The 11,196-nt window shown below is 49.3% G+C and overlaps 1 protein-coding gene across 1 annotated transcript in view; it reads left to right on the top strand.

The window, feature by feature from the left end:
* Positions 1-1,314: 1,314 nt before the first annotated feature.
* GNA14 (G protein subunit alpha 14) overlaps positions 1,315-11,196 on the top strand; it is a 228,326-nt gene continuing 218,444 nt past the window's right edge. The window contains exon 1 of the mRNA XM_062208444.1: positions 1,315-1,868. Coding sequence (XP_062064428.1) covers positions 1,745-1,868 — 124 coding nt within the window. The 5' untranslated portion in view covers positions 1,315-1,744. The remainder of the gene's footprint in view (positions 1,869-11,196) is intronic.

Here is an 11,196-nt window from a genome sequence, read left to right as displayed (position 1 = left end):
TCTGCTTCCCCGGGGTTGGGTCCTCGCTTTGCTCCATATCCCAATTTCCTGTTAATGTGCACCCTAGGAGACAGCAGGTGCTGGCTGAAGTACCTGGGTCTCTGCCACTCACCTGTGAGACCCGGATTGAGTTCTGGCTTCCAGATGCAGGTTGTGGGCATGTGAAGGGTGAACCAGAAGATGGGTACACCCCTCTCTTTCTAATTAATTTTTTAAAAGCAAGAAGTAAAAAGAGGGGGGGGAAAGTCCAAGAGTTTTCCTGTAGGGGTCACTGTTTCTGTCAGTTCGTGCCTGCAGCTGTATTAAAATCTAGCATTTAAGAATGGGTACACAAGCATTTTCAATGCCTGGTTCGTCTACATTTCTTTGTCTGTAAAATAAATAGGACCTGGCAGCCAGACAGCATCCGGATGCCAAGTTCCTTATACAATGGCATGCACCACTCCACTCTGTGCTTCTGGGTTAAATACATGCTACTCACAGGAAAGGCACTTACACCTGCTCTTAAGAGAGGCAGCATTAGCTAATTGCCTCAGGCCGTGGAGTGTTTACACAGCACAGGCTAACTTGCTCACCGCTGAGCCAACAGGATGCCTTCCTTCCACCTTCTCCCTTCGTGTGCCTCCGAATTCATACAGGTGAAAACCAGACGTTGTAATCAGCATTCTATTGTGCCTGCCGTTTCGACTCACAGGAGGTGCTTTCAATTTTTTAAAAGTTTTTAATTAAGGCTGCTCAAACACGAGCTCCACGTCCTGAGGGCCGGGCCAAAGCGGCTGGGCGGACCCACCTGCGGCCCAAGGGCACTAGCCAGGTGCTGCCAGTCGCGCCAGCCCTTTCGACAAAGCACACGTGTTTCCCATCATAAAATGCAAAGCAGCCAGCGTCTCCCATTCCCCCATCCTTAGGCCCCCTCGTCCGGTGGGGTAGGAAGGGCCGATGGGGTTTCCCCTCCTCTCCCGCTCCTTTATAAAGGAGCCCAGCCGCTGCTGACTCCGCAAGCGCATAGCCAGCGCGCTCTCGCTCAGTCGCACTTTGCGCGCAGGAGACCAAGTGGCCTGGGGCGTCCAGGTAGGGGAAAGAACCCCGACCTTGAGGCCAGCCAGCGTGGGCTGGTAACAGACCCCTTGGCAAGCAGCCCACACCGCGCCGGGACGCCGCAGCCAGAGACGCAGGTGTGGGGGCCTTGGCTCCGCGTCCCCAGCTCGCTGCCCGCCCCTAGGCGCTTGGGGTGCCCCGAGAGCCAACTCGGGCAGACGCCAGGGCTGCAGGTTCGAGACGCCCCGCCTCCTCCTGCAGCTGAGCGCCACACGCACCAGCCAGAGCCCTTCCGCTCCGTCTTAGTCTGCGGTCACAGCTGGGGTTTTCAGAACTTTGCAGGCAGGTCCCGCACCGCGCCTGCCGCCCGCCTGGGAGATTCCACGCTCCGTCGGACACCAACGCCCCAACTTTCTACAAGCGTCTGTCTCCTGCCCCGTTTGTGTGCGTTTGGGGACTCTCTTGCCAAGGGCTGCGTTCAACTTCCCTGGGTGAACCCAGAACCACGGTGCACGGGAGCGTTCCCACCGCAAGGCATTTGCTACCGCCTTGCAGCCGACCCTAGAGGAGGCGCTGAGCCTGGAAGATCCGCAACCCAAGTCGGCCCGGGTCTTTTCTTTCCAGACCCTGGTGCCCGGCCCAGTTTGGCCAGGCCGGGGATCCGCGCGCTCGGAGAGGGGTCGCGCCGTCGGGTGTAGCGCGCGCCATGGCCGGCTGCTGCTGCCTGTCCGCGGAGGAGAAGGAGTCCCAGCGCATCAGCGCCGAGATCGAGCGGCAGCTTCGCCGGGACCGGAAGGACGCACGCCGGGAGCTCAAGCTGCTCTTGCTGGGTGAGTGCTTGCGTCCTCCACCTGCTGGGCTCCCCTCCCTGCCCCTTGGTTCTCGGACCTTCGCCGCGCTTGGGGCCCCCGCGTCGGGCAGCGCAGGGCTCTGCTCTCCAGCTCCGGCTCGCGAACGCGTCGTCGGCACTGGTCCTTGGCACCTGTGAGTGGGTGTCTTTAGAAGGCACTCCGTTCCCTTATCTCAAAACAGGGCCCGGACGTTAACCCTTGACTGCTTGGCTGCACCCCCAGCCTCCCGCATCTGGTCGCCACACCCTCCCCACCCCGGGGCCCCAGCGCACAGTTTGTGCAAAACCCCAACTTGGTGAGGTCGGGAGGAGATACCTGGCCCACCGCTTGGGTTCAGCTGCAGCCTTGGCCAAAAGCTTCTGACTTCTAAACCAAGCCGACCGGGCGCTTCCCCGGTGTGCTGAATCTTAGGGCCATCACCACCTGGGGATGCAGGCAGGCAATGGACTCCTTGAAGAGAATGAGAAACGTAGGGCTGGAAGATTGGTGGCTTGGCGCTGGTTGGGAAAAGGCAAAGCTGATGGCAGGTTTAGTCGCGGGAGTGGAGGCCTTGCCCTTGGCCTCTGCTCTGACCGCCCTCCTCCACCTGACTCCAAGGGGCCTTCTGGCCAGAGGATTACAGGCAGATTCACCTGCTCGACCAGCGAGGGCTCCGTCCCAGGGTCGCCGTTGCCGCCCCCGTACTCCCTGCTTGTTCATCAGACTCTTGGGGCTCTGTAAAGGTTTAGCTGGGGCACCCACTTCCCAAAGCAGAAAGGGCCTCGGTTTCGGAAGAAAGCAGCTCAGGGCATGCGCTATGAGGAATGTCGACCTTTTCCATCTTTCAGGCCAGGGTCTCCATGTCGATCTTTAAACTAGCACAGGTATAATATATAACCTTATATGTATGTTATATATATATATGTTATATATATGTTATATATATTTATATATACGTTTTTATTCTGTCTCTGACTGGAATCTTCTGACACCTTGCCTTTAGTGTGAGCATGAGGACTCGCCTCTCAGAAACCTTCCAGAAAAGTCAATCTGGTTAGTGTGAAATAGAGGTTTTAAGTCAATATGGACTGAAGAGTGGGGGCACGAGGACCCCCTAGTGCCTGTTCCCCTGGGTGCAGGGACCTGGTCTGGCCTTCCCCAGGCTGTAACCCTTCGCTTTCAGGGTTGGGAGTCTGCAGGTTCCAGGGGCTGGCCATCCAGAGTACACTCTGTCCCTTTTCCTCCAAGACTGGATTGAATTCCATGCCTAGAGCGCCCCAAGCCTGCTGTTAAGGCTGGGGCTGGTGTAGAGGGAAGAACCCAAAGGGGCATTGCATTCTGGGGCTGTGGATGAGCTGGCAAAGGTGGGTGGGAGCTCGGGTTCTCACAGGTGTACCCAAGAAGCCCTCTGGTGAGAGGGTACCTCGTTTGGGATCTGGCCATTGGCCAAGGCTGCTCTTCCCTGCCTGCCCAGGGGTCTGAGGGTTTGGAATTGCACCAAGCCTTCTAGGCCATGACAAAGCTGCATTGTCAAAGGTGCAGGATTGTCTGACAGTGCGCTGGCTTGATGAAGGCTCTCAGAATGCAGGTCTGCCCTTATACCCTCGCTTGTCTCGGGTCCCATCAACGTTCGGGGCAAGCCTGGCTTTGGTGCAGATTTTTGGTTCTCAAGGGTAGGCCAAGCCTTGAAACACTCAGTTAAATCAGTGAATAAAGTACAGTGTCCAGAATATGTCTGGAGCTTGACAAATGCGAGCTTCTTTGTATGGAAAAATTAGGCAGAAGCTGAGCACTACTGCATTGGCGGTAGGCCTGTTCATTGGCTGTAAAGGGCTTGGATTTAGACCCAGACTGAGGGAGGAATGTTGGTCGGTAACTTGCTTGCTCTGAAAGTTAGGGTTAATCCGGGAGACTTTGTTCATTTCCCCCAGGCCCTCGCCCCAGCGCTCCTCCTAACCCCCTAGGCACTGCCTGACCTCCCAGGACCCTCATTGTCTTGTCATGCCCATCAGAGACTAGCAGGCATGACACAGGGACAACTTTGCTTTTTAAAAATGCAATTTCCAAACCACGTGGAGGTCTTCAGAACCCCAAGGGTTGACTTAAAACCCTCTTTCTTTCAGTCTCCTGAGGAGTGGGGCACAGTCCCATTTCTGAGGATAAAGGACTAGGCAGTGACTCAAAAGCTACAGTATCAGGGAAGGGTATCTGAAGTTGTCTGAAGTTGTACGGTTTTACTGAAAATGTTACCGAGTCTCCGTAGTAGGTGGATGATCTCATCCACTGCTCAATGTTTTGGGTGAAAACTCCACTTTGCAAATGAGAGTTCAGATCCTGTATGGAGCAGCAAATGACCCCCAAAACTACTAACCTGTAAGAAGAGGCAGAGCAAGCAAGCATGCCCTTCTCATGGTTCACTCACCAAGTGCCTGCAATGGCTGGTGCTGGGCTAAGACCTAAGCCAGGATCTGAGAACTCAATCCAGGCCTCCCACATGAGTGACAGGGACCCAGTCACTTGAGCTGTCACTGCTGCCTCCCGGGGTCTGCATTACTAGGAAACCAGAGTCAAGAACCAGAACCTGGAATTGAATAGAATCGAATCGAGTCAAAGTACTTGGACGGAGGGTGTCGGCAACTTAACTGCCACTTTTCTTTTAATCTTAACTTTTTTTACCACCAATTATTTTGCAGCAAAGTGTGCTTTTTGCAATAAGCATGAGGATATTTCTGAAGTGCCTTTGGTGGAACGGTATCTGGTTTGTGCTTCATAAAAAACATGGGTTAGTATCCAAGAGGGAAGAGAAAAGCTGTTGTCTGGTTAAGGCTAATCATTGCAAGATGTCAGTAGGGGATAAGGAAAATAAATGAGACAGTTTAATAGAAAGACATGCCTTACCAGTTCCTTGGAGAAAAGTTAGACAAAAAGGAGTCCTGATAGGAACACTGATGGGTGCTCATCAGTACCAGATGAAAGCATCGAGACAACAGCAAATAAGTGAGCTCCTTGATGTTAGTGCTAAACGAAGCTTGGTGGAGTGTTGGTGGTTGATTGGGTTGAATAGATGGCTTGACTTTGGATGCAGATTTCACCTTGGACCTCTCGAACAAAAGGCTTTGGTTTGAAACCTCCTGGTTGTATTAGTTTAGTAGGACTGCCAGAACAAAATACCACGGACAGTGTGGCTTGACAGAAACAAAGTTTTCACAGTTCAGGAGGCTGGAAGTCCGAGATGCAGGTGCTGTTGGGTTTGTGTTTTGAGGCCTTTTTCCTTGGCTTGCAGCTGGCTGCTTTTCTCTGTAGCTGTACATCCCTGGAGTTGATTCCTCCTCTTGTAAAGACCCCACTTCTATTGGATTGGGGCCTTACTCTGAGGGCCTTATTTAGGCTTCATCAGCTCTTTAAAGATCTTATCTCCAGTCACATTCTATGGTACTGGGTGCCAGGGGCCTTCAACATATGAATTGGGATGGGAGGACGTAATTAAACCCATAGCATATTGTCTTCGATTTTTTGTTTTAGCAAAAAAGACTAAGAGTGGGTAATGTAAAACCAAGACAGGTTGGTTGAGGTCATGGTTCTGGAGATGTGAAAATCGGTGAGCACAGTGCTGGCATCTGGCAAGGGCTGCTTGCTGCATGGTAACATAGTAGAGGCATCGCATGATGAGACAGAGCAAGTGTACCAGAGAACTAGCTTTTTTCCCCAATAACCTAGTAAACTACTAGTCAATGAGCTATTAAACTGTTGATCCATGAGTGGATGAAACTACTGATAAGGGCATAACCGTCATGACCCAATCACTTCCCAAAAGTTCTATTCACATGAATTTGGGGATTAAGTTTTGAACATGAAATCTCAGGAGCACAGAATTGCTCAGGAGCACTAGAATTGGTGTAAGGGTTAGAAATGTAGATCCTAGACCATGCTGCCTGATTTCCAACCCTGGCTCTGCTGTTGCTTAGCTGCAGACAAACTTGTCTGGGCTTTTTCTGGTGGTGAGTACCAGGTGTCAGCCGTCATGTCTTCATTTTTGAGTATTTTTTTGGAGAGATGTCACTTTCCATAGCAGGTTTCATGGTAGTTGGTCTAAACTGTCTTGGTAGTGTTTTAATAGAAATGTTTTGCTTTGAGTTTCCCTTAGGCTGTTCTGAGTCATGAACTGATTCTAAGTTCTCTCCCCCTTACACTAAAGACCTGAAAATCTTACTGGTCTCCTACATGGGTGCAGGGACCCAAGCACTTGGGCCATCTGCTGCTGCTTTCCCAGGTGCATTAGCAGGGAGCTGGATCGGAAGCAACTCTGCAACTGAAACTGTGATAGGGAATGCCAGCATGGTAGGCAGTGGCTTAACCCGCTGTGCCACAACACCAGTCTCTCCAAGTAAACTTCATTGAAGTACAACTTATATACACTAAAGTCATCAGTCTTAAGTGTGTATGTCATTAGATGTTTAGACAAACATGCACAGACAGAATCATGATAACGTTTCCATCATCCCCAAAGTTCCCTGTGCCTCTTTGGTCAATATTCTCCCCAGATCTTCAACTGTTAGAAAACAGTTTGAAAAGTTAATTTTCAAGAATAAGAATAGTATAGGTCACGTAAGTGTACTTTGTCCAGTTGATCCATTATCGAATTATTACCCCATTTTCCTTATTTGTATGCTGCCTTCAGTCTCTCCAAAATGAGGGTAAATTATATACCCTGTGGCATTTACCCAAAAATACTCAGTGTGATTTTCCTTAAATAGGGATAATCCTTTACGTAAGCACAGTCCACTTAGGAAGCTTTTTTGGGAAATTTAGGTATTGATACAGTATTTATGTCCATTATATCCCAGGTTTGTCAGTTACTTGTATGTCCTTAGTGACACATCACCACTTCCAGTCCAGTGTGGACTTAGATTGTCTTTTGGTGCTTGTGTTCTTTTTGTGTCCTTAATCAGGAACATTTCCATAGGCTTTCATGCTATTGGCCTTAACGCCGTGCTCCAGGCTCATCTTGTACCCAACCATTCCCAGCCAGGGAATCGACTGTTTATCTGAGGGGCTCTGGAGAACTGTACCTTTTCTGCTAAGGCGTTTCAGCCATGTGAAATAAAGATTGAATCCACTAATGCGAATCAGTCCTCAGTAGCTAAGTACCTGAAGGATCAAGTGCCTTAAGCATGCCCTAAGAGGATGAAATTTCTGATGCTGGAATGACTCTTAAATGTAAACAGATAAAATGGGAAAATCTGACAGAGTTGGGCAAAAAGCAGTATGAAAATGTCATAACCGTCAAAGGGTCTTTTTTTAAGATCCTTCTAGTGTATTTCATCCTTTGCTTTGTCCTCTTCTGATAACTGAATCTGGGGGGTTGCAGAGATGGAGGGAGGTAGGCAGAGAGAGAAGTGGCTACTGTTAGGAAAGACAGGCTGAAAATGGAGCCAAGAGGGGCCTTAGGAGGATGCTCACTAGCACATCTCGGGGGGAGAGGGGGAATAAAGAGGATCTGAATAATAGCGACTGGTGCAAAGAGCAAGGGCCAGGGCAGCGGGGTGGGGTCCTTTCTCCTGGGCACTGCCATTGTGACGACTCGATTTCACTTCCTTCCAAATGTGAGAGCCCTCGGCTCTGCCTTTCATACCCCAGGGTGAGCCCAGGGCCTCATGTGGCATCGGGGACGCTCCTGGATCTGTCCGTTCTGGTCAGAGGATATACAGGGTTCAGGGACCCTCGCGAGCCAGGCAGCCAGGGCTGCGAACACTGTTAGAAAGCGGGAAGTCAGTGGTGGAAATCCGAGGGCTCTGAAGGGGGCTGGGACTGCCAGAGCCTCTGCGGGAGCCCTGCCCTTCATTATGAGCGATTGGCTCTCTGCTGACGGCTAAATGAACCCTGCTGGCCAGGGTTCGTGGTTGCAGATCATTTAAGCAGAAGAATAATTCATTGGAGGGGAAGCAGGAAACTCGGAATCGATGGGAATTGGAGAGCAGGCTCAGCAAAAGGGCAGGATCCAAGGGAGTCTTGACATAAATGCTGGTGTTGGTCCAGGCCGCCCAGGACACAAGGCAGCTGCTTGTGTGACTGGCGGCGGCCGTGCTGGTCGCTCACCTCCACAGCAGCACTGCACGTCCCTGGTGTCATTTTTCACAACCTCGGGCCTTCTGATGTGCCCAGCTGCCAGGTTTCTGCGGAAGAGGCAGCATGCTCTAGTAGTGAGAAACACGGTCTTTCAAGCCAGTATTGCTGAGCTTAAAATGTAGGGTCTTTGACCGATGAGCCATTAGTGTCCTTGAATATGTCAGTTTTCTCATCTGTTAAATGGGGACAACAAACATATTGGGTGGACACTTAGGAGAATTCAATGAGTCACTGTTTTTAAAGTGCTTTGGATAGCACTTGGCACATTGTCAGTGCCATTTATTTTCAGTGCGTGTTTAATAAAATTCAGCCAGCCTTAAGCTTCTACATGGGCAAGGGGCTGGGCTGCCTCCTACTTTTTCTGGTATTCCTCCCTGAAAAGGTGGGTGCTACATACTAGGAAGCCCCAAATGACCAACTTCTAGAATGTGAGACTTTTTTAAAGGTTTATTTTATTTGAAAGAGAGAGGTAGAGGCAGAAAGGTCTTCCATCTGCTGGTTCACTCCCAGACAGCTACAACAGCTGGAGCTGTGCCAATCTGAAGCCAGGAGCTTCAGCTGGGTCTCCCACATGGGTGCAGGGGCCCAAGTACTTGGACCATTTTCCACTGCTTTCCCAGGCCATAGCAGAGCTGGATCGGAAGAGGAGCAGCCGGGACTAGAACCAGCACCCATATGGAATGCTGGCGCTTCAGGCTAAGGCTTCAACCCGCTGTGCCACAGCACTGGCCCCATAATGTGAGACGTTCTATAAGGAAAGAAAGAAGTGTACCATTTTCTAAATAGATTGGTAAAGGCAAATTCAAAGAAATCTAAATGTAAGGTTTCAGACAATAGAAGCACAAAAAAAGATCTGTAAATACCATGGCCTGTCTTTATTTGATTTGTGTTACCATGCGTTTCACATGTGTGTCCTGTTTTCCCAGGAAACCCCTAAAGCCCACCCACCAGCATTGTCTTGAGTGCCTAATGTTTCCGAGGTCTCGGGACTTCTTTGTGTTAACTTTCATCCCAGGCTGGTTGGTCCCTGCCCTCCCGTGTTACCGCAGTATCCTCGATTTCACACACCTGACCTTTCTTTGGCCCGTTTTGAAACTTGGGTCATGGCCTTACCTTGATTAAATTCAGTGTCTTAGAGATACACTGAGAATAAATTCCCACCACATGCTCACCTCTCGGAATGCATATAACATCAGTCTCTTCCCTTGACTGGCTCTGCAGAAGCTATTCTCCCCTTCTTTGTTCTTGGAACACAATTACATTGTTCGCACTGCTGCTCTGTGGCTTGCTCTGTCTTCTGGAACCTTGTTTCGGTTCCCCAGTCCCACTCCAGCTATATGGCTGTTTCTGCTCTGTCTGGACATCTTGACTGAAACACTGACCTCTGCAAAGCCTTTCCTGGTTATGCTACCAGAAGTCAGCCTTGTATCATTTGCTCTTAGTTGCTCAATTCTGTCATCTCCTTTATTTCTTCATAGACCTTGTCTTGGAAAGAACTGGGATTCTGCTTTGATTACTTGTCCACTTGTTGATCAAGTTTCATGAGATTGGGTTGCACTTGTCTGATTTTCTACATCCTAGTGCCTGGGCCAATATTGTTTTTAGTAATTACTGAATTATACAGCAAGTATGCTAACATGGTAGAAACATATTTGACCAATTAGAAATGATCTGGACCATTTGGCTACAAAATTGCAAAATTCTCAATGCATGATATGCCTGTATCACAAATACGCAAAGCAAGTTCTCATTGTTGCTCAGAGGCTGTTAATTAAAAACGAGACCAAGTAGTTAACACATTATTCTGGAAAGCAAATAATGAAACTAAGAACAAAGCTCTACATTTCAAGCAAGAATATAGTTGTAAAATCTCAAGTTCTAAGAAGCACTACCCATGCGACATGCTCCCAGTGTTAATGAAAATAATAAAACAATTTTAACAATGGAATGGATGACCAAGTTCAAACAGTTTTTAAGAAAAAGAAAATGAGTATGGGATTGCTGATAGGATATGGAAACTCTATATGTGGTTCTCTGGAATCTATGGGTGAGGTGAGGAGTACATCCGTTCAGTTACTCAGCCCTAGGTTTCGGGGAGTAGAACAGCTGGATGGCACTGTTATTCCCTCCCCTTCTGACACGTGTCCCTTAGGCTGAAAGGGTCCTTTATAAAGACGGTCTAGGTGAAAGACTGGGTGATATTGGAATGGTGGGCCAAAACCAGGAAAGTAATAACAAAGAACAATGAGAAATGGTAAGACTAGAGTTGATGATTAATGTCAGGCAGAAGAAATTTGAGTCTATGACATAGTTCCTTGTAATGGGAACTCATTTTTCCTAATCAGTCAATACTCGAAGAGCATATAAACCTCAGGTATCACATGTCCTGAGTCCGTGGCCCTTCCCCTGCCTCTTACCACAACCTCCAGAGGTGCCACCACTGCCCTGTCTGGGCTCAGGCCAGTTGTCTGTGCTTAGGAAGTTGATGGACCCCATGCTTCCCAGAGGACATGTGTGTAGAACCAACAGCATGAAGTCCCTGTTGGTGCCCCTTCTCAGAGAGCTAAGACCTGTTTTGCAGCCAAAACACAGTCATGCATGGCTTAATGATGGGGTACGTTCTGAGAAATGCATCATTAGGTGATTGCCTTGTATGAACGTCACAGCATGCTTACACACACTTGGATGGTTTTTACTGCAGACCTAGGAGGTATGCTCCTAGGCTACAAACCTATACAACATGTTAGTGAACTGAACACCATATCTGAACACCATATTTGTGTACCTGAAAATGCATAAGCATAGAGAAGGTCCAGTAAAAATGCGAGAAGGTAGAAACTTTTCAGTTCTATCATAATCCAGTGGGAACACTGTCATATGTGATCCACCGATCCTTAGGTAGCACGTGGCTAGAATTATGAGATGAGTAATGTATTTAAGCTCTGGAGGCCTCAGTTTGTTAAATGAGCAGAGACTGAGTACTGGGTGTAAGATCCTGAACGAGGCCTTCCTTCCGAACCCAGGCCCTCACCTGTAAAATGAAAGATTGGGATCAGGTGACCTTGGAGCTGTGCCCAGTTCTGTCAGCAGGTGTTTCATGTGAGTGGTTCTTAAAGTGCATCCCCAGGACCAGCAGCATGAGCATCGGCTCCCCTGGGGCCTTTGAAAACGGCAGACCCTCAGTTCCCGCTCTGACCTCTGA

Source organism: Lepus europaeus, chromosome 12, assembly GCF_033115175.1.
Source record: "Lepus europaeus isolate LE1 chromosome 12, mLepTim1.pri, whole genome shotgun sequence".
Classification (NCBI taxonomy): Eukaryota; Metazoa; Chordata; class Mammalia; order Lagomorpha; family Leporidae; genus Lepus; species Lepus europaeus.
The sequence above is the reverse complement of the archived record's forward strand: the minus strand, read 5'-3'. Positions and strand labels throughout refer to the sequence as shown.